This window comes from Melozone crissalis, unplaced genomic scaffold, assembly GCF_028551555.1.
Source record: "Melozone crissalis strain CALT ecotype California unplaced genomic scaffold, PUWL_Pcris_2 ptg000016l_1, whole genome shotgun sequence".
In the NCBI taxonomy this organism is placed as follows: Eukaryota; Metazoa; Chordata; class Aves; order Passeriformes; family Passerellidae; genus Melozone; species Melozone crissalis.
Genome location: NW_026535794.1, coordinates 1,421,553 through 1,444,137, shown reverse-complemented (window position 1 = coordinate 1,444,137; position 22,585 = coordinate 1,421,553). Strand labels below are relative to the sequence as shown.

Sequence of the window (22,585 nt, the reverse complement as noted above, 5' to 3'; positions counted from 1 at the left end):
AGGGAACAAAGCCAACCCTCATTCAATAAACCTCATCAGTTCCACTTGGTGTAATTTGGATTATAAAAGCGCAGAGAACAGCTGGTGTTGTTATCATAGCATCCTGCAAAAGGGATAAAAACACGGCCTTTAATTAGTGCAGATTATTGGGATTTAAGAGGAATATAAATCCATTCATAAATCCAGGCATGGCACCAGAGCTCCAGAGGACAGAGGGGACCCCAAGAGGTCAGTTCCTTCTTCCCAAAATCCTGATTCCTGATTCCAAAATACACCTCTTCTTCCTGCTTCTGACCCATTCACCTCTCACCATCCCCAAAAAAGCTTTTCCTCCAAAAAGGACCTTAAAGCGCTTTGCAACTGGGATTTGTGGGGTCGCTGCTGCCATTGCTGGGGTGGAGCCCATAAACTGCTCCAAAGGATGACATTTACAGCAGGAAAACAGGGACAACCGCCCAGCACACCCGAGTTACTGCTGGAGTTGCTCCTAAATTGAGCTGGACAAAAAATTTAATGGTTTACAGGAAGCTCTGAGAGGTTTCCAGTAGCCCTAAATTCTGGAGTCTCTGGAGTCCAAGGGCAGGAGTGGATAGGAGAGCGGGAATGGCTTTCCACTGCCACAGGGCAGAGTTAGAGAAGATTTTAGGAAGGAATTCCTGGCTAGGGAAATTGGGAAGACCCTGTCACAGAGTGCCCAGAGCAGCTGTGGCTGCCCCTGGATCCCTGGCAGTGCCCAAGGCCAGGTTGGACAGGGCTTGGAGCACCCTGGGACAGTGGGAAGTGTTTCTGCCCATGGCAGGGGGTGGGATTGGATGGGCTTTAAATCCCATCCATCCCAAACCATTCCATGATTCCCTGAAGCCCCTGGAGAAGGTACTAATCCACTTCCCAATCCCATGGGAGAGCAGGGAGCCGTGACCATCACTCTGCTCCCCATGAGGACACAGTGCTGGTGGGAGGAGCTGGGGCTCTGCAGGGCCAGAAGTGACCTCGCCTCCATCCAACAGCTGGACTGAACTTCCCAATCCTTCTTCTCCTCTTCCAGACGTTTGCACTGCACTAGGAACTACATCCACATGCACCTGTTTGTGTCCTTCATGCTGAGGGCCGTCAGCATCTTCGTGAAGGACGCGGTCCTGTACTCCGGGTCAGCCCTGGAGGAGATGGAGCGCATCTCCGAGGAGGACTTGAAATCCATCACGGAAGCACCTCCAGCGGATAAATCGCAGTTTGTGAGTATTCCCAGAGCAGTGGTTTTCCAGGATTCGTGTCTTTGTCCTCTCTGTTCAACATTTACCCCCTTTTGGAGAGTTTTTGGAGAGTTTTCCACCCCGCTCATCTTTCACAGCCTTGTCCCGTCCTTTCCCATTTTCAGTCCATTGGTTCAGAGGGATTCCCAATTCCTGAGCTAAAGAAAAGCTGTTCCCATGGCAGTCAAGGTTGATGGTTTGATTCCCATCTACATTCCCCTGATGCCTCCTGGAATTTATGGCTGTGGAAGCATTCCTGACCATCCCAGCACGAGGAACATCCAGCCTGGCTCACAACATTTCCACAGATGGGGAACGACTTTTCTCCCTCCCACGTGGAAAAAAAGACATTTTTGAAGGGAAAATGTGGGGAGGATGTGGTGTCACAGGAAAGGGTGGGGCTCATCTACAAAGAGGAGGTGATGTCCATGAGAGGGACCTCGGAGAGAATCACTGAGTTGGAAAAGAATCCAAAATCATCCAACCTTGGAATTGCTGGTGGGTCCCCAATCCCAGCATTGTCCCCATACCAGAGCACTGAGTGCCACCTCAAGGAATTCCTTGGACACCTCCAGGGATGGGGACTCCAAACCTCCCTGGACACCCCCTTCCAAGTCCTGAGCATCCTTTCCATGGGGAAATTCCTCCTGGTGTCCAAGCTGAACCTCAGGCTCCATTTATGGTTGGGTTGAGTCAATGCAGTCAGCCCAACATCCCAAAATAAAAATGGAAGTGAGGTCAGTTGGACTCTTCTTCAAAATTCCATGGGGATTTCACTCTATACAAATCTCTGATGGCAAGATCTGCATTCTCCATGTGCTTGGAGGGATGAAGCCCATCCTCACATTTCCCACATCCTGAAGGTCTTGGCTCTCCTTGTCGTTGGTCCCATCATGAATTTCCCATGGAAACCCAGGAGTTTGTAAAGCGCTTTGGGTTCCTTTGGGATGAAAATGCTGTGAAACTCCCAGGCATGGGATGAACCCCACTCCATCATGAATCCCTTGCCAAATTCCCAGCTCAGCAGGCATTTTGTCCAGGTGAAAATTCCCAAGTGATCTCTGAACTGGGCCAGGAGTTTGTTGGTTTGTTGGAACCACTTTGGGTTCCTTTGGGATGAAAATGCCACCAAACTCCCAGGTATGGGTTTAAGCACAATCCATCATGAATCCCTTGAGCAAATCCCAGCTCCCCACCTCAGGGAACACAACCCCTGCTTCCCAAGCTGCCAAAAAGATGGGATTCCCAAAGGATCTGGGCTCTGCATGTTGCCCAGATCCTTCTTCCCTTCTCACTTCCCACAGCTCCCTGCCAGGAGGGGACAACCAGGGGGATTGGGCTCTGCTCTCAGGGAACAGGGACAGGAGGAGAGGGAACGGCCTCAGGCTGGGCCAGGGCAGCTCAAGGTGGACACCAGCAGGAATTTCCCCATGGAAAGGGTGCTCAGGCCTTGGAACTGCCCAGGGAGGTTTGGAGTCCCCATCCCTGGAGGTGCCCAAGGAATTCCTGGATGTGGCACTTGGCGCTCTGGTGGGGTTCAGGCACAGCTTGGACTCGATGGTCATGGAGATCTTTTCCAACCTCAGGGATTCTGGGATCAATTTCCTGCCTGTGGATTTGCTTGGCTTCTCAAGTCTTTCCCAGCTTGTGCTACAACCAGGGACCAGCAACAAACACCCTGTGAAAAATCAGAGGGTTTGGAATGTCCCACTGTGCATCCAAGTGTCCCAACTGAAATTTTGTCATTGTGTTCCTTTCCCACCGCGGACATCCTCGTCATTAATTTGTCCAACTCAACACGCTCCAAAACTCTCATTTTTTTTTTTGAAAGAACACAAAATGTTTCACTGCATTGTTTGGTATTTCTCCTCTTGCTGAGCTCATTATAAGGAATAATTAGGATAATCTATGGCATTCTTTGGATATTAGCATTTAATGGTATTTCCCACTCTTTGGAATTGCAAGGCAAACAAGCAATGAAGGCGACAATTAATGGATTTCTTTTGTTTCCAAACAAAGTGGGAACTTTGCAATTAGTGCCTCACATTCCCTGCATGCGGCAATAAATAAAAAAAAATAGAAAATGTCATTAAACCTAGATGGGGATTTTTTATAAATATTAAAATATTAATTAATTTAGGGAATTTTTTAATTAATCTATTTTAACTCCCTCTGTCTATGAAAGAAAATGAGTGTCATGTATGCATGTCTTATCAATATGCAAATATATGTATAGGTGTATATATTGATGGACAAAAAATTAGCAAAAGACCTGTGCCAGGATAAAAAAAATTCTCTTTTTTATTTCCAAGGTATTATTATTGAGATTTTCTGTCAGTCCTTTGCATTCCTCTTTAAGGAAGGGACAGCACAAAGATGGGCCAAGGGACGTGGCCGCCACAGAATTCCTGGGAAATCCAACTTCCCAGACTCCACATTTACAAGAGCTGGCTTTGTACTGATTAATCCCAAAGTGGCACCAATATTTTGCAGTCTGTCTCTACTGGAGCTGAGAATTTGGGAATTCCCGTGTCCAAAGGGAATGTTAGGCCACCATCAGGGTTTTGCTCCCAAAAAATTAAGGGTTTCAGCTCAGCATGCAGCAAGAGCTCAGTTTTAACTTCACAATGTCATGGAAGTCTCTCCCAGATGTCCCACCTTGCAGCTCAGGTGGGACACCTTGGGGTTTCCAGGGAAAATCCTCCAGGTCCCGTTTGCTCTTGGAACACCTGGCTCCAAAGGCAGCAGGAGCCTTCCCAAGAGTTCCCAGTTGTTGGGGACAGACAAACAGCCCTGGAGGATCCTGGTGTGGACATCCATGACAGGATGAGGTGACTCCATCCCACCTTGGTCTCTCCATGAGCTGAGGAAGGAGTTGTAATTCCAAGTGCTGTGACTTCAGCAGGACACCCAGACTGGGACAAGTGGGCCAAGGCCCCTTGGTCTCCAACATGGACAAGGAACATGGGGAAATGATGAGACACAGGGAAAGATGAAACACAGGGAAAAGATGAAACACAGGGAAAAGATGAAACACTGGGAAAGATGAACCCCAAGTGCTCTAGGAAGTGTGTGAGCCCCTCATCACTGGGTTGGGAGAGAGCAGCATGAGGCCATCATCTCTTTCTCTACTTCCCAACTCACCTGATGTAGGAAAAACTATCTTTGGCTCAGGATTTTTTTCCCAACAGTTCATCTTTCCTGCTCTTCCACAGGTTTTCCATGTCACAAAAAACCCTGAAACAGATTTTTCTAATTTATTTCCTTTCTCCACCTTGTTCCCCACCCCACCTCAATGTGTTTGCGCAGCACAAGAATTTCACCCTGTGTTCCTTCTCTGTCCTTCTGTGGTCGCTGCAGGTGGGCTGTAAAGTAGCTGTCACCTTCTTCCTCTACTTCCTGGCTACCAATTACTACTGGATCCTGGTGGAAGGGCTCTATCTCCACAGCCTCATCTTCATGGCATTTTTCTCAGAGAAGAAATATCTCTGGGGATTCACATTATTTGGCTGGGGTAAGTCATGGCTGCTCCTGGAAGAGCCACTTGGAGGTGATTCCTGAAGGATGGATGTACAGAAATATGGGAGAGGGGATGGAGGCAGGATGAGAAACTCCTGCAAGGACAGGCTTTCCATCCTGGGATGCGATAATTTTTTTGTGGGGAGTTTTGAATAAGTTAGAAATGGGACTTCTGAGTTTTAAAATACAGGACTTTAAAAAAAATCATAAGGCCTTTAATTATAAGACTTTTTAAGGAGCTATTGATTAATAAAACAGTATTAATAAAAATATTTATATTTAAAACCTAATATTTTAATATTTTTACTTATATTACAGTATAAACTTCTTAGTTAATTATATTATATTACACAGACTTATAAGACTAAATTCTAATCTTTTTGTTTACTTCTATAACTACTGTTATTTTTTCTATATCTTAAACTCCAAAACTCCAAACTTTATTTTATTTAGTTTAATGTGTCTTTACTTTAAACTATAAATCTACATTTTTATTTTTAATACCTAAATTTAAAAGCTTTTTCCAAAGTCATAAATCAAATCCCGTGTTTAACTCTAAACTTTGATTTACAAATTCAAAATTCTAAGAATTCCTTATATTTCAAATTCCAACACTGGGAAGCTTTTATCATTCTGGAATCGTGGTGTTACCATTCCGGAATTGCGGTGTTATCATTCTGGAATTGTGGCGTTATCATTCCGGAATTGTGGTGTTACCATTCTGGAATTGTTGTGTTATCATTCTGGAATTGGGGTGTTATCATTCTGGAATTGTGGCGTTATCATTCCCGAATTGTGGTGTTACCATTCCGGAATTGTGGTGTTATCATTCTGGAATTGTGGTGTTATCATTCCGGAATCGTGGTGTTATCATTCTGGAATTGTGATGTTATCATTCCGGAATTGTGCCGTTATCATTCTGGAATTGTTGTGTTATCATTCTGGAATTGTGGCGTTATCATTCTGGAATTGTGGCGTTATCATTCCGGAATTGTGGCGTTATCATTCTGGAATTGTTGTGTTATCATTCTGGAATTGTGGTGTTATCATTCTGGAATTGTGGTGTTATCATTCCGGAATTGTGGTGTTACCATTCTGGAATTGTGGTGTTATCATTCCGGAATCGTGGTGTTATCATTCTGGAATTGTGATGTTATCATTCCGGAATTGTGCCGTTATCATTCTGGAATTGTGGCGTTATCATTCCCGAATTGTGGTGTTACCATTCCGGAATTGTGGTGTTATCATTCTGGAATTGTGGTGTTATCATTCCGGAATCGTGGTGTTATCATTCTGGAATTATGATGTTATCATTCCGGAATTGTGCCGTTATCATTCTGGAATTGTTGTGTTATCATTCTGGAATTGTGGCGTTATCATTCTGGAATTATGATGTTATCATTCCAGAATTGTGGCGTTATCATTCCAGAATTGTGGTGTTACCATTCTGGAATTGTGGTGTTATCATTCTGGAATTGGGGTGTTATCATTCCGGAATTGTGGCGTTATCATTCTGGCATTGTGGCGTTATCATTTTGGCCCTTCCAGGCTCTCCAGAAGGATCAGCCCAAGCTTGGAGAGGCAGCACAAAGAGCCAGGGAATCCCAGGATGGGTTGAGGTTGGGAGGGACTTCAAATCCCATCCAGCGCCACCCCTGCCATGGCAGGGACACCTCCCATTATCCCAGGTTGCTCCAAGCCCCAGTGTCCAACCTGGCTTTGAACGCTTCCAGGGATCCAGGGGCAGCCCCAAATCTCTGGTGGTGCCTCACCACCCCCACATTTTGCCACCCTTCCAGGGCAGGAAATGTGAGGGCTAAATTTGGGATGAGACAGCCAATTTCAGGGATTTATCCCCACCTCTTCCCAGGATCTCCTGCTGACAAACCAGTGCTGAGCTGGAGGGGCAGAAATCTGTGGGAGGTTTTGAGCATCTGCTCCCAATGAGAGCCCCAAGCTCTGATTTCCTCCCTCAAACCTCAGCTGGTTCAAATCCTTGAGGTCTCCTGAGCCTTGGAACACCACTGGAAACCTGCAATTTGTGGGGAAGAGTTTTTTATTTTCCTTTTCTTTCAACTTGGGCATCTTTTCCCTGAGTAACGAGAAAGGGGCGGGATGTGGGTGCAGGGAAGGGGCTCATTAGGAGAAGACGTTTTGGGCACGCACATTTTGGAGGAGAATGGGATTTCTGTTCACTCCTGGCTTTAATTTTGGCTTCCCAGGAGTTACGAGGTGCTGGGACAATAAAACAACTGCCCACAGTTGTCTCGGAGCCTGGAGGTTGGGAGGAGAACAGGGAATGTTTCCGATGATCCTTGAGGATAATGGGGTGTGGGTTTGAACAGGAATTAGCAGGAAAACCTGTCCAGGGGTCTCCAGGGGGGCTGTGGTTACCTGGCACAGCCCCACTTCCCAAATTCCATATCCCGAATCCACCTGGCCACATCCTGACTGCATTTTTAGGACAAGGTTGAGGTGTGCACCCCTACACCCCCATTCCAAAATGAGACTTTTATGGAAAAAAGTTGGTGGCTGTCCCTAATTGTGGAACTCAGAGCAAGGCAGGGAACCCAGAGCTGAGTTCATGAAGGATTGCGGATTTTTGGGATTCAATATTCCAGGGCAGGGCTCTCTCCAGCCTTTCTCCTTCCCCAAATGAGGAAGAAGCTGCTCCCAAATCTCCTATTCAGCTGCTCCATGGGTCAGAAATTGCTGGTGCTGACAGATGATAAAGATGAGAAGTGTAAATGTAGAAATATTCCAAAGTGGGAATCCATCTCTCAGGAAAAGCCTGGTCCTGGACAGCTGGAAAAATTCTGGGAAAATCAACAAATTGAGAGATATTTGATGGGGTTTGGAGCAACCTGGGACAGTGGAAGTTTTCCCTGCCCTTGGCAGGGGGTGGAATAAGATGGGATTTAAGGTCCCTTGTCACCCAGATCATTCTGGGATTCTATTTTGGGGATTTGGCATTTCTTATCTCAGCTGCTGAGGGCCGGAGAGGGCTCTGGATGGCACCTCTTTGCTAAAGCAAATTAACAAAACCCCAACTAAATTAAATTAGAAAAGAGAAATAAACTCATCTTCCTCCAAACCTTCAGGCTCTGTAAAAATCCCCTCTCAAAAAAATAACATTAAACTGCAAAGAGCAGATTTAAAGAAGCAATTCCCCAGAGGGAATTCAGGAGGAGATGGAAGCAGCTGGAAAATAATGCCATGTGTTTAACAAGCAAAACCAAAGGGGAAAAAGTCGGGACAGGCAGGGAATGCTCTCGTTAGCTCTCCCAAGCTCTGCCAGGGAATAATCATTTTATCGGAGCGACCACAGGGCTGGAGTCACACCTGTCACAACAGCCAGCATCCCTGGGCTTCCAGGAGCCTGAGGCTGCCCCGTGGAAATTCCTCTGGAATGAGAACACACGATCCCGCCGGGGGCAGTCGGGATCGCTTTGTTTGGATTGGGATGATAATGTCCACACAGGCACCCGCTCAGGCGGATTGTTTGGATAATTTTTGGGCACTGGAAAGGGCAAACCAATCCAGGAGCCACTGGAGACAGTGGAAAAATTCCAGTTCCCTGCAGCGGGCACTGGATCCTGCCCACACCGCAGCAATGAGTGACGGGGAATCAGGGATAAATGGTTGTTCCACAGAAAAGACAGATTTGCCCCCAAAACTGGAATATCCTGGCAATAATCAGCATTGAATGTGTCCTGCCTGGAAATCTCCAAGGTGGAAACAGGGAGCGAAAATCACCCTGATACATCTTATTTCTGGGAAAAGCAGGACAAAGAGCAATTCTTTGATGTCATCTCCGTGGATTTCTGTCCAGTATTTTCAATCCACATCCTCACTGGCACAAGCTCCATCAAAGTCCTCAACTCCCTTCTTCCAAAGGAGACCCTGCTGATGGAAAGGAACTCGTTCCATGCCAGCACCCACCCAAAATAAATAAATAATGACATTATGGGGAACAATAAATCCCTTGGGAGACTCCCAGCTCCCTGCAGCTGTTTTTTGAAGGAAGTTTAGGAACCATGACCAATAGCCAGGAAACCCAAGCTGATTCCACTGGCGTTTTCCCTTCACACCACGTTAATTCCCACACACACGGCTGGGCTGCCCTGGATTTCAGCAAATTGGGGATTGTAGGGACACCTGGAAAAGATAAAAAGGATGGTGGGAGGTGCCCCAAAAATCTGTGATGATGAGCCCTGCGTGTTTATCCAAGCAGGAATAATCCTGCCCTGAAAAATATGTACCATTCTTGTTATTCCCATTAAACATCAGGAAAAAGGGACAGAGAGGGGCTCATAAAACACAAGCATTGTTCCTCAGAGAAGCTTTTAAATCCCAGGGAACTGAGACCAGAATTCCCAGACCTACACAAGGTCTTTATTCCTAAACTCCCTTCCAGAGTCGCTCCCTCACTCCACATGCATGAAACCCATTTTTCCAGCTGCTGGGAGACACAGACAGAGGAAAAGCCCTCGATGGGGTGGGGTGGGGTGACCAGCAGAGCTTTCCCATTTTCCAGCTGCTGGGGAGATTCCTGACTTTATAGCACCTGCATTGTACACACTGTGTGTGTGGCTGGAAATGCACAGCGCATACAATGTGGATTCTGTACAAGTCGCTTACGGCACGGCGGGGGCTGGGCTGGAGGCAGGGAGCACATCCATCCATCCATCCATCCATCCATCCATCCATGTATTCATGTATCCATATATCCATCCATCCATCCATCCATCCATGTATTCATGTATCCATCCATCCATCCATCCATCCATCCATCCCTCCATCCATCCATCCATCCATGTATTCATGTATCTGTGCATCCATGCATCCGTCCATGCATCCATGCATCCATGCATCCATCCATCCATCCATCCATCCATCCTTTCATCCGTCCATCATCCATCCATCCATCCATCCATCCATCCATCCATCCATCCATGCATATGTTGGGGTATTTAGGGATAACTGTTTTCTCCTGGGTGTTTTATTATTGCTTGGCAGCTCAAAGTCAGCCCAGGATTAGCAAGAATGGGAATTGTGTCTCTTCTGAAGCTCAGGACAGGCAAGTGAGGAACAGGTTCCTATCAAGTATATCCAAATCTCCCAAAAAATCCATCCTTTGCACTTAGAGCTTCACTGTAGTGGGAATATCCACTATTCCATGGGCAGCCTTCCAACATGGCAGCTCCTCAGTGGATATAAACTGAAAGAGCACCAAAAAAATTCAATCCCTTTAAACCTTGGATGGTTTTCCAGAGCCTGGACTGGGTGGATGGCAGGGAGGAGGAAAGAGCTGGTGCCTGTCACCCTCCCCGAGCCCTCACTTCCCTCTCTCCAAGTTCCCAGTGCGACAGGTCAAGGATTTTCTTCCCAGTGCCAGCAGCACAGGGAATTGTGGAGCGGGGTGAATTCCTTATAAATGTGGCTTTGTAGGAGCGCTGGGCCTGAGTGAGGCTCTGTGTTTAATTATTTATGCTTTCTTATATTACCTCGGCATTCCCAGCTCCCAGCCTGGATAAGGGCCCCGTTGTCCCTGGGTTTGGGACACAGCCGTCCCTGCTCCACACCCCGTGGTCAGGAAAACCTTTAAGCACCCTAATGAGACTTAAGTGCATGCTGAAAGTTAAGCCTGGGCTTATCCCCGAGCCCCAGCGAGCTTAGACTGGGAACAGCCTCTTCACAGTCCCCGCTGATAAATGTCGCCTTTATTTATTTTTTAATAATTTTTTTCTCCACCTGAAAGGGGTCATTCTTCCCAAATTTGTGGAAGCTACTGTGGATTGGATCCTGCTTTTTAAGGGAAGCCAGTAGGGGACTCGGTTGTACAAATAACTGGACCCTAAAGAAAAATAAATACAAGGTTGCATTTGGATATTGGGGATTTTTTTTTCCACGTTTCATAGGGAAAAGATGATGGCCTGGGGGTAGCTGTGCTGAAATCAGGATGGTTCCTTTGGGAATGAGCCTTTGGCTGGATATTTTGGAAGCATAATCCTAAATTTTAGCATTTCTCTGCTTCGTGCAGCAGCTCTCTCATGTTTAACAGAGCTTCCAATCCATCCAGGGATTTTCTGGGAAAAACAGTCAGAGCCTGACTCCTGCTCTACCTTTCCTTGATGTGAAGGAAGGGAGGAAATATCTTGGAGAAGGTGTACTGCATAAAACCATTGGAATCATGGAATCATGGAATAGTTTGGGTTGGATGGGGTCATGAGGATCATCCCATTCCACCTTCTACCATGGCAGAGACACCTCCCACTGTCCCAGGCTGCTCCAAACCCCAATGTCCAGCCTGGCCTGGGGCACTGCCAGGGATCCAGGGGCAGCCACAGCTGCTCTGGGAATTCCATCCCAGCCAGGAATTCCCAATTCCCAATCTCCCATCCATCCCTGCCCTCTGGCACTGGGAGCCATTCCCTGTGTCCTGTCCCTCCATCCCTTGTCCCCAGTCCCTCTCCAGCTCTCCTGGAGCCCCTCCAGGCCCTGCCAGGGGCTCTGAGCTCTCCCTGGAGCTTCTTCTCTCCAGGGGAACATTCCCTGCTCTCCCAGCCTGGCTCCAGAGCAGAGCCAGGGATCACCCATGGGATGAGTTGGCCAAAACCAGTTTCAGCCTTTCAGGTCCCAGCACTCTCAGGCCTCAGAGAGCATTGAGTCCAAGCATCCCCAGCACTGCCAAGGCCACCCCTGACCGTGTCCACAAGTGCCACATCCACAGCGATTTAAATCCCTTCAGGCATGGGGACTCCCTCCTGCCCCGGGCAGTCCCAATGTGTAACAGCCCCTTTGGGGGAAGGAATTTTCCAAATTTCCAACCCAAACCTCTCCTGGCCCAGCCTGAGGCCGCTCCCTCACCTCCTGTCCCTGTTCCCTGGGAAAAGATCCCAAATCCCCCCGGCTGCCCCCTCCTGTCAGGAGCTGTGCAAAGCCACAAGGTCCCCCCAAGCCTCCTTTGCTCCAGGCTGAGCCCCTTTCCAACTCCCTCAGGCGTTTTCCAGACCCTTCCCAGCTCTGTTCCCTTCCCTGGACACACTCAAGCCCCTCCATGTCTTTGTTGTGAGCCCCCTGAACAGTTCAGCTGTTCAGATGTGAAAGCTCAGCTTTTCCAGGTCTCAATTATGCCTGAATAATTAAAAGCTGCTCCTCCCACCTTCCCCTAACCCACTCCACCTGGAATTTTGGTGCCGGAGCCCTCGGTGCCCACTGACCTCGTGTCCCCTGTGTTCTCTTGCAGGACTCCCTGCTGTGTTTGTCACAGTGTGGGCCAGCGTCAGAGCCACTCTGGCCGACACAGAGTAAGTCCCACTGGGTTTCCTTCTCTCCCTCTTACGTGCAGAGTTTTGTGGCATTTATGGGTGAATTCAAAAGGAAAAAGAACCAGGCAAAGCTGAAATTCTACTCTGACGTCATTAACTTTTGGAGGAGGTTGGTGGATGGAAGGGAAGGATAATTTTCCCTTTGTTCTGCAGGATCCAATAAATGGGAATGCCTGCAGTTGTTATCCCTGGGGATAAGGGGGCTGTGTCACAGCTGGGCAGGGACAAGACAGGGATCCTTAAAATCCTGAATGGGCAGGAATGAATTTGGGACACAGCAGCTGCAGCACAGTCAGGGAGGTTTGGTGGTGGTGCGGTGGTAGAACTGTAACTCCTCCATGGATTTTAGTTTGAGTTGGAAGGGACCTTAAAGCTCATCCTATTCCACCCCTCCCATGGGCAGGGACTCCTTCCACTGTCCCAGGCTGCTCCAAGTCCTGTCCAACCTGGCCTTTCCCCCAGAACTCACAGGCTTGACCACACAGGCACTCCCATGTCCCCAGGATCCTCCCTCTGAGGGTCTCTGGGCATTCCCAAATGGCTCTGCCTGGGAAGGCACTGCTTTCCAAAGGAGATTTCAGCTCCAGGCTTGGGCAGGTAGACCAGCAGAGCTGCTGAAGGGTGACACATCTGTGACACCACCTCATCCTCACAGAGGTTCCAGGGAGCTCTGGTGGCTTTCCAGCCTCACCTTCCCTGAGGAGCTGGCCTGGGAAAACTGCCAGTGCCATGTAGGGGTTACCTGGATCAGATAAGGAAAAGCTGTGGCATTCCTGCCTCCAGGGATGGAGAGAATTCCAACAGAATAATTAACACCGAGTCAGCTTTTCCAGTGGCTGCTGGAAGCTCCTGGGAGCAAATGGAGCCCATCCCTCCTTGGCAGATAGAGGGTTGCATCCCAACATCCCAACATCCCAACATCCACATCACCAACCAGCCCTCCGAGTCGTCACTGGGATAAGGACTGAAGGTGGATGGAGATAAAAGATTTTGGGGGATTTTGGTTGAAGGAAACCCCCAGGAAGTGAGTGTGGAACCCCAGCATTGTCCCCATCACCACCTGTCCCCATGGGAAGTTGTGCAGGTTTATTCCAAGGGGGAATCATGGAATGGTTGGGTTGGAGAAGACATTTAAGAGTCACCTAATCCAACCCCCTGCCATGAGCAGGGACACTTCCAGGACTGAAGAGGCCTACAGGGAAACTGAAGAGGGATTATTCTTCAGGAACTGGAGGGACGGGACACAGGGAATGGCTTCCCACTGCCAGAGGTCAAGGATAAATGGGATATTGGGAAAAAATTCTTCACTGTGAGGGTGGGGAAGCCCTGGCACAGGTCACCCAGAGAAGCTGTGGCTGCTTCATCTTTGGAAATGTCCAAGGCCAGGTTGGACAGGGCTTGGAGCAACCTCTCTCCCATGGCAGGGATTTGGAATTAAATCATCTTTAAGTTCCCTTCCAACCTAACCCATTCCAGGATTCTGTGATCCCACATCAGTTCAGCCTCTCCTGTGTTCATGAAACCTGGATTACTTTTAATGGAGGGATTTTTTTCTGGTGAGGAAGTGAAGAAGTGGAAAAGGATCCATTCCTGCCCTGAAGGGATGAATCTGGATGGGTGTGGAAAGAACTGGAAAGAACTTCACCCTCTGGAGAGCAGAGCCATCCCAACCATGGGAATATTCTCATTTTTCAGTAGCATAACAGCAGGAAAAGGGATATTCCCAAAGTCTCACTGAGTGCAGGCAGGGTTAGAGCAAGGTCCTTCCATCAGGCTTTGGAGGAACTCATCCTTCCAGGGGGATTTTTCCAATGGAATTCTGGAGTCTATTGCTCTTCCAGTGCTTTCTTGACAGGATGTCCATCTCTCCTCAGGTGTTGGGACTTGAGTGCTGGCAATTTGAAGTGGATTATTCAGGTGCCCATCCTGGCAGCTATCGTGGTGAGTATGGGATGGGTGAGGGGCTGGGAGGCCTTTGGGTCCTTGGGAAGAGCTGATCCAGGATTTCCTACTCTAATCGCTCTGTTATCAAAATTCCTGCCCTATAATAGTCCCTACATGTCCACTTTGAGGGGTTCATGTTTGTCCTGCCTGGAATTTTGGCAGCTGAATATGGCAGAAGGGTTTGTGAGTGACTTCAAGGAGAGAAAAACCCCACATTTTCAGGTCTGAGACCCTAAAATCATCAATGAAACCAACATTCAAGGTGATATTTCCAACCCAGATGATGCTGGAAACTCTCAGGGATGAGAATACATTCTTACCAGGCATCTCCAGTGGGAAGAGATGGAATTTGGGGTCTGTGCCTGGACCAAAGCTTTTCCCAGTCACGTTTCTGGGTCATCCCATCATTTCTGAGCTGGTAAAAGCTTGGGAAGCCTGAGGTGGGAAGGGAAATGAAGCCATCCCAGCTTTGATTGGATCTTTATTCACTGAGGGTGGATTATTCTAACCCCCACCTAGGAGCCAGAGGGGAAAGGAAGGATCCAAATGACATTATCCCATCATCCCAGAGGAGCTCTCCAGAGCTGGAGAGGGTGTAATAAGATTTAATTATCTGCACCAGGTGAATTCAATTATGTCCTAATTAATGAATTCATTAATTACCCTCTTTCCCCCGCTCTCTTTATTTGGGGTTCTCCATTGCTCTGTCTCCTGGTGGAATCCTGTCAGAGCTCATGCACTCCCCCAGATCCCACCTCCCTTTCCACTCATCCAAAAGTGGAGCTGGTAGGAATCTCTCCATGGTCCAGAGGGTTTGGAATCAGGCTCTTCCCCCTGCCTCCTAAATCAGGAGGCCTTGGAAGATGCTCAGTGTGGGTGAGAAGAACACCAGACACACAAAGAGCAGGAAATTTTCTGAGGTGGGTGTGCTCATCTGTGCCATTAGGTGAGATTTTTGGGGTTTGGGGGGGGGCTGGATTTCATCCCTTTGGTGGAAATTCTCTACCTGGCTCCAGCAATTCCTTGGAAGAAACGAGACCACATCTTTGGAAATGAACAAGAGGCTGGAGAAGAAAGTCCAGATGGTTCAATTACATTAATTCCAGCGACTCCATCGCATTTCATTTAAAGGCCAATTAGCAGAGGAGAAAGAGCCCAATTGAGGCTCATCCTTGGAAAAATAAGGTTTCTCCAGGAGGCTGTGCCTGTGCCCTGGCAATTTGCAAATCCAGCTGTTTATTATGCAAAAATATTCCATGGGTTGTGTCTGTTTAATTTCTGTGGGTTCGTATTGTTCACTTGGCTGCTTCTGCCATTCCCATGTTGCTGGACTAAGTCCTGCATTTTCTGGATGAGATTTTGGAGGCTGAGGGGTTTAAAATCTCTCCACTTTCTGCTAATTTGGATGTGATTCCTTTGTCTGGATTTCTTTTCAAATTTAGCACATTTGGGGAAATCAGAGGAGTTTCCCTCCTGGGTGTCATAATGTTTGATATAATTAATTTTGCCGACAAATGCAGAACAAAATCCCACTTTGGAGGCTTTAAAGCTGGAAAAACACCTATAGAGGCATAAATTCGGCTTGCTTTTTTCTTTTCTGATGGTTTCCAAGGAATTAAATGCCCCCAGGCTCTGTCCTTCCCTGCCCGTCAGTCTGTCCATTCCTCTTTCATAATTCCTGTGCTGGTCAGGGAATTTCAGCCCAGTGGAACTCAGGGAATGGGGTTGCAGGGATGTAATATTCCCACCTCATGAAAACAGGGAAATGGATGTGGGAGAGAATTTTCACTCATGTCCCAGTGATGGAAAGGGTGTGGCACGACCTTCCCTGCTTTTTTTATGGAGAACAGTTCCAAACGAGCTCGCACCTCCTCAAAGGAGGAGGAGTCCAACCACAGCAGACAAAGCCATGGCAAACCAGGCCCTGCTGGCTCAGCAGCTCAGGGAATTCCTGGTTTTACCAGGGAGGATAAGTGACCATGGGAACGACTCTCCAATGGTTGTGGTGGAGAAATCTCTGTCATGGAAATGCTGGAACACGCTCTGGCTCCAGCCAAAATGAATCCTAGGAGGTCTCCTGGATAATCCAGCTTGAGGTTCACAATGGTCCCTCCCTAAAACTCTGAACCAGTGTGTGGTGTGGTAATTCGGTGTCTCGAAATGCTGAAGGCTCCAGAGGAATCCGTAGGCATTATCCAACAACGTGGATCTGCTCATTGAGGTTACGGGATGGTCCTGCCTGTACCTTCACCATGATCCCATGGAAGGGTTTGGCTGGGCCAGCAGCTGGGGGAATCCAGGGAAACCAGCTCTGAAGAGCCCTACAAAGATGGGAATCTCCCCAGTGCCAACCCATCTTTCCTCTCCATGAGCTGTTGCCAATAAATTTTCCTCAGTGCGTTCCTGTAGGACAAGACTGGAATCACGGAGTCACAAATGTTGGAAACGTTTCTCCCAGGTCAAGTCCAACCATTCCCCCAGCACCACCATGGTCACCACTAACCCTTGTCCCCAGGTGCCACATCCACATGGGATTCCACCACTTCCCAGGATGGAGATTCCACCTCTTCCTGGGATGGGGATTCCACCTCTTCCTGGGGCAGCCTGTTCCAAGGCACCACTGGAATTATCTTGAGCATCTGGCCACGAGTTGGGTTCATGGATGTGTCTCCCTGAAAGGCAGTAGATAATATTCCCTGACTGTCCTCGCCTGTTCCGTCCTAAACACTTCCCAGAGGAATCTTGGCAGTGGAAATATGGGAGAAATCCAAGAGTTTCATTGCCCTTCTTCATTCTTGAGCTGTCATCTCCAGTTAGCTCCACTCTGTGTCATCATGGTGCCTTGGGCTTGTTCCTCTTTCCTTTTGCACATGGAGATGTGGGAAGACATCCTACAAGTGCTTCTGGTATCCCGAGGGGATCTCAATCCCAGCTGGGCTCTAAAGACAAATAAAACCCCATTTTGGCCTCCTCCAGGTGCCTGCTGGGCTGGCTGGCTCAGATGTTTCCATGGGAGATGCCCACACCTTGTGAGCCATTCCATATTCTCCCTGAAGGTTAAAAACCCCGGGATCATTCCTGGAACACTCATCCCTTCCACAGGAGGAGCTTCCTCCCCAATCCCAGCCCCTGCCTCACCTGGGGGAAACACCAACCAAACAGCTCCGCCACTTTCATCAATTTTTTTAACAGCTCTCATTTGTTTGTTGTTTGTTTTCTTTCCCCTGCAGGTAAATTTTATTCTCTTTATCAATATTATCAGAGTCCTCGCAACCAAGCTCCGAGAGACGAATGCAGGGAGGTGTGACTCGAGACAACAGTACAGGTGAGTGTCACCTGCCCTGTCCCCTTTCTGGGATGGGACAGAGTCCTTGGCTGTGGAGAAAGCCCAGGGTGACGCTGGTGTCACCTAAAATAAGTCCAAAAGTTTGTTGTCTTCCAAGTGTGGTAATGCAGAATGAACCAGAGCAATTTAAAACTCTCCTAAACCTTTCAAATCCAGCCTGCTGGAGGTTAGGGAGGAATTCCAGCTCTTCAGCCAGTTTTTGAACCCAAAGTGCAAAAATAAAACATTGTTTGTGCTGTTGAAGGCCGTAAAACTTGTATCAGTTTATTTGCTTATTTTTATTTCCCTCCTGTGCTTTGTTAAGCTTGGCCTATTGGTTAAACCTGCCCTTGAGCGGGTGTTTTCAGTGCCTTGGCTGAACTGAAAAAAAGATTCCAATTTAGTTTCGTTTTTTGTTTGGTTTGCCTTTGTTCTGCCAGCTCGTCTCCCTTGATAATTCGGGTTATTTGTAGCATGGTCAAACATTGGACGGAAAAATCAGATTGCTGGGACACCACGGCTGCTTGAGAGCTCCCAGGGCTTCTCAGGATCTCCTGGACTGCCCAACAGGACACTCGGGAAGGGGGGAGAGCGGAACGGTTTGGGATGTAAACCATGAGCTCATCGCTCCCACCTCCCTCTCCAAACACACATTTGAGGCAGGAGGGGGATTTGGCAGGAAAACACCTCCCAGTTCTCCTCGCTGTCCCTGTCAGGGCTCTGATTTATCCATTTATTTACTTCTCCCCGGCCGAAGCTTTGCCATTAATTATGGTTTGGATGGGGCCTGCTCCTTTTAAAGTGTTAAATTCCCCAAAGGGCGGCTTGCAGGACAGAGGCGGTGCCGGCCCTTTCTGGGAGCCGTTCCTGCCCTTCCCCGTCCCGGCTGCGCTCGGGCACTTGCTGGAACTCTTGGCACGAGGTCTAATCCCTCGATTAATGGCACTTCCAGGCAAAGCTGATTCCCTCCGGAGCCAGCCCAGCCAAATTCTCAGGGTTGTGGAGTTGTGGTGCCTCCGTGGAGTCCCCAGCACCGATCCTGTGCTGAGGTGGAGCTGCTCCCTGGAAAAAGGAGCTTTTCCAAGGGATGCTGAAGCCCAAGGCACCTCCTAGGAGTGTCCACCTCTGCTCTGTCCTCCTCCCCTGGATTTCTGGAGTAATTCCACTCCTAACTCACCTCCCCCTGCTCCAGATCTGCTGAAATTGCAGGCAACCCCAACAAGGGAAGAGATGAGAATCCTGAGTCCGTGTATCAAAAGGCTGATTTATTGTTTTGTGATATATATTATATTAAAAGAAAATGATATATTAAAACTAAGCTAAAAGAATAGAAGAAAATATTTCATCGAAAGGGGAAAAGGGGAAAGGGGAAAGGGGAAACGGGGAGGAAAGGAAAGGAAAGGAAAGGAAAGGAAAGGAAAGGAAAGGAAAGGAAAGGAAAGGAAAGGAAAGGAAAGGAAAGGAAAGGAAAGGAAAGGGAAAAGGAAAAGGAAAAGGGAAAAGGAAGGAAAAGGAAAAGAAAGGAAAATCTTGTGACTGCTCACACCCTCGACACAGGTGGCTGTCATTGGTCATCAAGTAAAAGTAATTTCACATGCTGGGTAAACAATTCTCCAAATCACATTCCAAAGCAGCAAAACATGGAGAAACTGAAGCTTCTCAGGAGAAAAGATCCTAACAAAAGGATTTTTCATGAAATATGTCCATGACACAGATCTGCTCTTTGCACAGGAGCCACTGAGCCAGGGTGGATTTTCCTGCCTTGCCTCAACGGAGTGGTTGAGGTTGGAAAAGAGCTCTGGAAGTCAATTCTGCACCTCCTGCCCAAGCAGTGGCAGCCACTGTGGGTCGTGTAGGACCATGGGAAGATGGAAAACCATCCTTTAGGGATAAGGGGATTTGGTGGATTTCAGTTGGAGCCTGAGGGCTGGAATTGCAGCACAAATTCCTTTCCTCCCTTTCCGCTTTCCCCCCATGATCCTGACCCAAGTCTGGAGTTGGTCTGAGGATGGAAAAGCCACCTCAGTGCTGTCACCTCCAGCATCACACAGGGCCATGTCCAGGGTTGGACTGGTCCACGCTGGAGCATGAACCAACTGCCTGGAATTCCAGGTGCAATTCCACAGCACTGTGTAGACATCCCATATCCAAGGGGACAAGGAGAAAACCACAGGCAGCTCGTGCCCAGTGGCAAACCTGGCTGGGCTGGTGATGCTGAGGAGGTTTATCCATGCACTAATTCCCTTTTTCTTTCCCCTTTTTCTTTCCCCTTTTTCTCCCCATTCCCCCCCTTTTCCCCTTTTCTTTCCCCTTTTTCTTTCCCCTTTTTCTTTCCCCCTTTTCTTTCCCCTTTTTCTTTCCACTTTTTCTTTCCCCCTTTCCTTTCCCCCTTTCCTTTCTCCCTTTCCTTTCCCCCTTTCCTTTCCCCCCTTTCCTTTCATTTTTCCCTTTTTTCCCCTTCTTTCTCCCCCTTTTCCCCCCCTTTTCCTCCTTTTTTTCCCTTTCCTCTCCTTTTTTCCCCCTTTTTTTTCCTTTTCCTCTCCTTTTTTTTCCCCTTTTTTTTTCCCTGCAGGAAGCTGCTGAAATCTACCCTCGTCCTTATGCCTCTGTTTGGCGTTCACTATATTGTTTTCATGGCTATGCCATACACAGACGTGTCAGGGATTCTTTGGCAAGTTCAAATGCACTATGAAATGCTGTTCAACTCTTTCCAGGTACTGGAACTCTGGGGGAAAAATGGGAATTTCAGCGGGGAGAGGAGGGAAATGTGGGTGCAAGGCTGCGTTAGGAAACAGGGCTGGGTTTACAGTACGCTAGAATGAATTAATGAGGGGATTTGAAAATATTTGAGCCTCAAATCTGTTTTCTGCTTGCAAAACACAACAAGAAAATGGGAAATTTGTCCAGAAAAAAATGTTCTTCCCAATGCACCCCAGGATCGCTTTGGCCTCTTGTCCCCCAGGACAGTCTGCTGGTCCACCAGGAGCTCCATCCACAGGGAATTTTCTCTGTTTCCCTCTCCTGCCCCACTGAACAACCCCACATTTCTCACACACAGAAGGTTTTGAATGTCCCCAGTCTCAGAGAAGCCCGGGGGTGCTGGGCAGAAAAGAGACCCAAATTTCCCTGAATTCCCATTAATTTGCTGTTTCTTCCTCCTTCCAGGGATTTTTTGTTGCCATCATATACTGTTTTTGCAATGGAGAGGTGAGTCATGAACATCTTCATTCCCTCCCTTCTTGGGTTAATTCCACACCCAGGTGGATGCACATCAGCACATGCTCATTTTTCTACAACAAACATCTTTATTTTGCAGTCCATGGTCTCTCAGTCCACATAAACAATTCAAATCTTCATTTTTTTCTGGTGGAAAACCCCCAGGTCAGCATGGCACCAATAAATGAGCTACTGGAAGCAGCTAATGGAGAAAAAATGTGGAATTTTTAATTTCCTAGCACAAATGCTGCTTAGTGCTGCTTCGTTTCAAATTGGGAAGAAAACCAGATTGATAGAGTCACTGATTAACAAAAAAAAATCTGGATTTTTCTGGTGTCTTTTGTATTTTTTATCTATTTCCAGAATGATATACTTTATTTTCCTCATTTCCATTAATTCCCTCTATTGCTGCCAATTAAGAAAGTAGATGGTGAGTGGCTGCACCCCAGGGAAGAACTTCCACAGACTGAGATAAAATGAAATTGATGGATTTTAAAGGGAATTTATAACCTAAATTTATGTATTTTAAGGGGAATTTATAACTTGAATTTATGGATTTTAAGGGGAAATAAAACTAAAAAAAAAATCACTAATTCTTTTCTGCAGATAAAATAAGGATAAATCTAAGGGGAATTGATCTCATCCTAAATTTAGCAACTCGCTTTAGACCCAGTCTAAAATTCCCATTCTGGGGAAATTTCTCAGTATTCAGGTGCCTCTCAAGGTGGTTTTCCCACTGACACTTGATTTTTATGGGACATTGAGACAATTCCCTCCTGGATGTGCTGATCTCCGTCCCTCAGCCCTTGGGCAGAGCTATCCCACATTTTCAGCCAGATGTTTTCAGCCATTCCAGCTTCCCACTGTCCAATATTTCATTTGGAAAGGGCAGACTTAATGTGAATTCATTATTTATTTAATGTGAATTCATTATTTATTTAATGTGCATTTATTCCAATTTCATGGAATCACTGAATCTCCTGATTTGGAAGGGGCCCATAAAGACCCATGAAATTCCAAGTCCCCACAGAGTTTCTTACCCATTCTATTTATAGACATCACATTTTTCTGGCATTTTTCTTCTTCCAGTCATGTTTGGGTTTTTTTCCTCCTTTTTCCCCCTCAGGTCCAAGCAGAAATAAAGAAGTCATGGAGCAGGTGGACTTTAGCACTTGACTTTAAAAGGAAAGCCCGGAGTGGGAGCACAACCTACAGTTATGGACCAATGGTTTCCCACACCAGCATCACAAATGTAGCCACCAGAGGGGCGCTTGCCCTCCACCTCAACACGAGACTTATTCCAGGGACCCTCAACGGCCACAGGAATCTGCCAGGTTATGTGAAAAATGGCTCCATTTCAGAGAATTCCATGCCTTCCTCCGGCCCGGAGCAGTACAACAAGGATGAGGAATACCTGAACGGCTCCGGGCTCTACGATGGAGACAGACCCACGGTCCTGGTGGAAGAGGAGAGAGAGACAGTGATGTAAAGACAGGAGGAGGAAAGGAAACATTCAGCCAAAGGATGGAAAAAAAAAATGGTTCCTGGAGAGCATTTAGTGGGAAAAGACCATCAGGCCATGCAGTGGATTCCGAGGGTTTCCATGCAGCTCCTCTGTTCTGTGGAATGAGAATTAAGTTATTTGGGGAAACAAAAAAAAAAAAAAAAAACCAAAAAGTGAGCCACCAGCGTGGCCAGTGGGTGATGCCATCCGTGAATTCCGTGATCCACGTTCTCCTGGTGATAACACAGCTCTCCAGACCTGCTGGACACCGGAGACCAGGGCTGCAAAGCCCTGCGTGGTCCTTGGATCCCTCGGGGAGCGTGGGCGGCCGAGGAGGACGGGAGCGTCCCCCAGGAAAGCAGGAGGCGCACAGGGAGGGTGCAGGGCCATCGTCCTGGGAGGGGACAAGCCACCCTGGGGAGCAGTGGCTTGGGTTTGGTTTGTTCTCTGCCTGTGGATCTGCCTGGTGACACACACAGGGCTGGGAAAGGCCCCA

At 47.7% G+C, this 22,585-nt stretch overlaps 1 protein-coding gene across 1 annotated transcript in view; it reads left to right on the top strand.

The window, feature by feature from the left end:
- Positions 1–22,074, top strand: part of PTH1R (parathyroid hormone 1 receptor) — an 89,245-nt gene extending 67,171 nt beyond the window's left edge. The window contains exons 6-13 of the mRNA XM_054273862.1: positions 1,046–1,232; positions 4,611–4,764; positions 12,019–12,079; positions 13,975–14,041; positions 17,275–17,369; positions 19,942–20,083; positions 20,535–20,576; positions 21,712–22,074. Of these exons, the coding sequence (XP_054129837.1) occupies positions 1,046–1,232; positions 4,611–4,764; positions 12,019–12,079; positions 13,975–14,041; positions 17,275–17,369; positions 19,942–20,083; positions 20,535–20,576; positions 21,712–22,074 (1,111 nt within the window). The remainder of the gene's footprint in view (positions 1–1,045; positions 1,233–4,610; positions 4,765–12,018; positions 12,080–13,974; positions 14,042–17,274; positions 17,370–19,941; positions 20,084–20,534; positions 20,577–21,711) is intronic.
- The last annotated feature ends 511 nt before the right edge of the window (positions 22,075–22,585 follow it).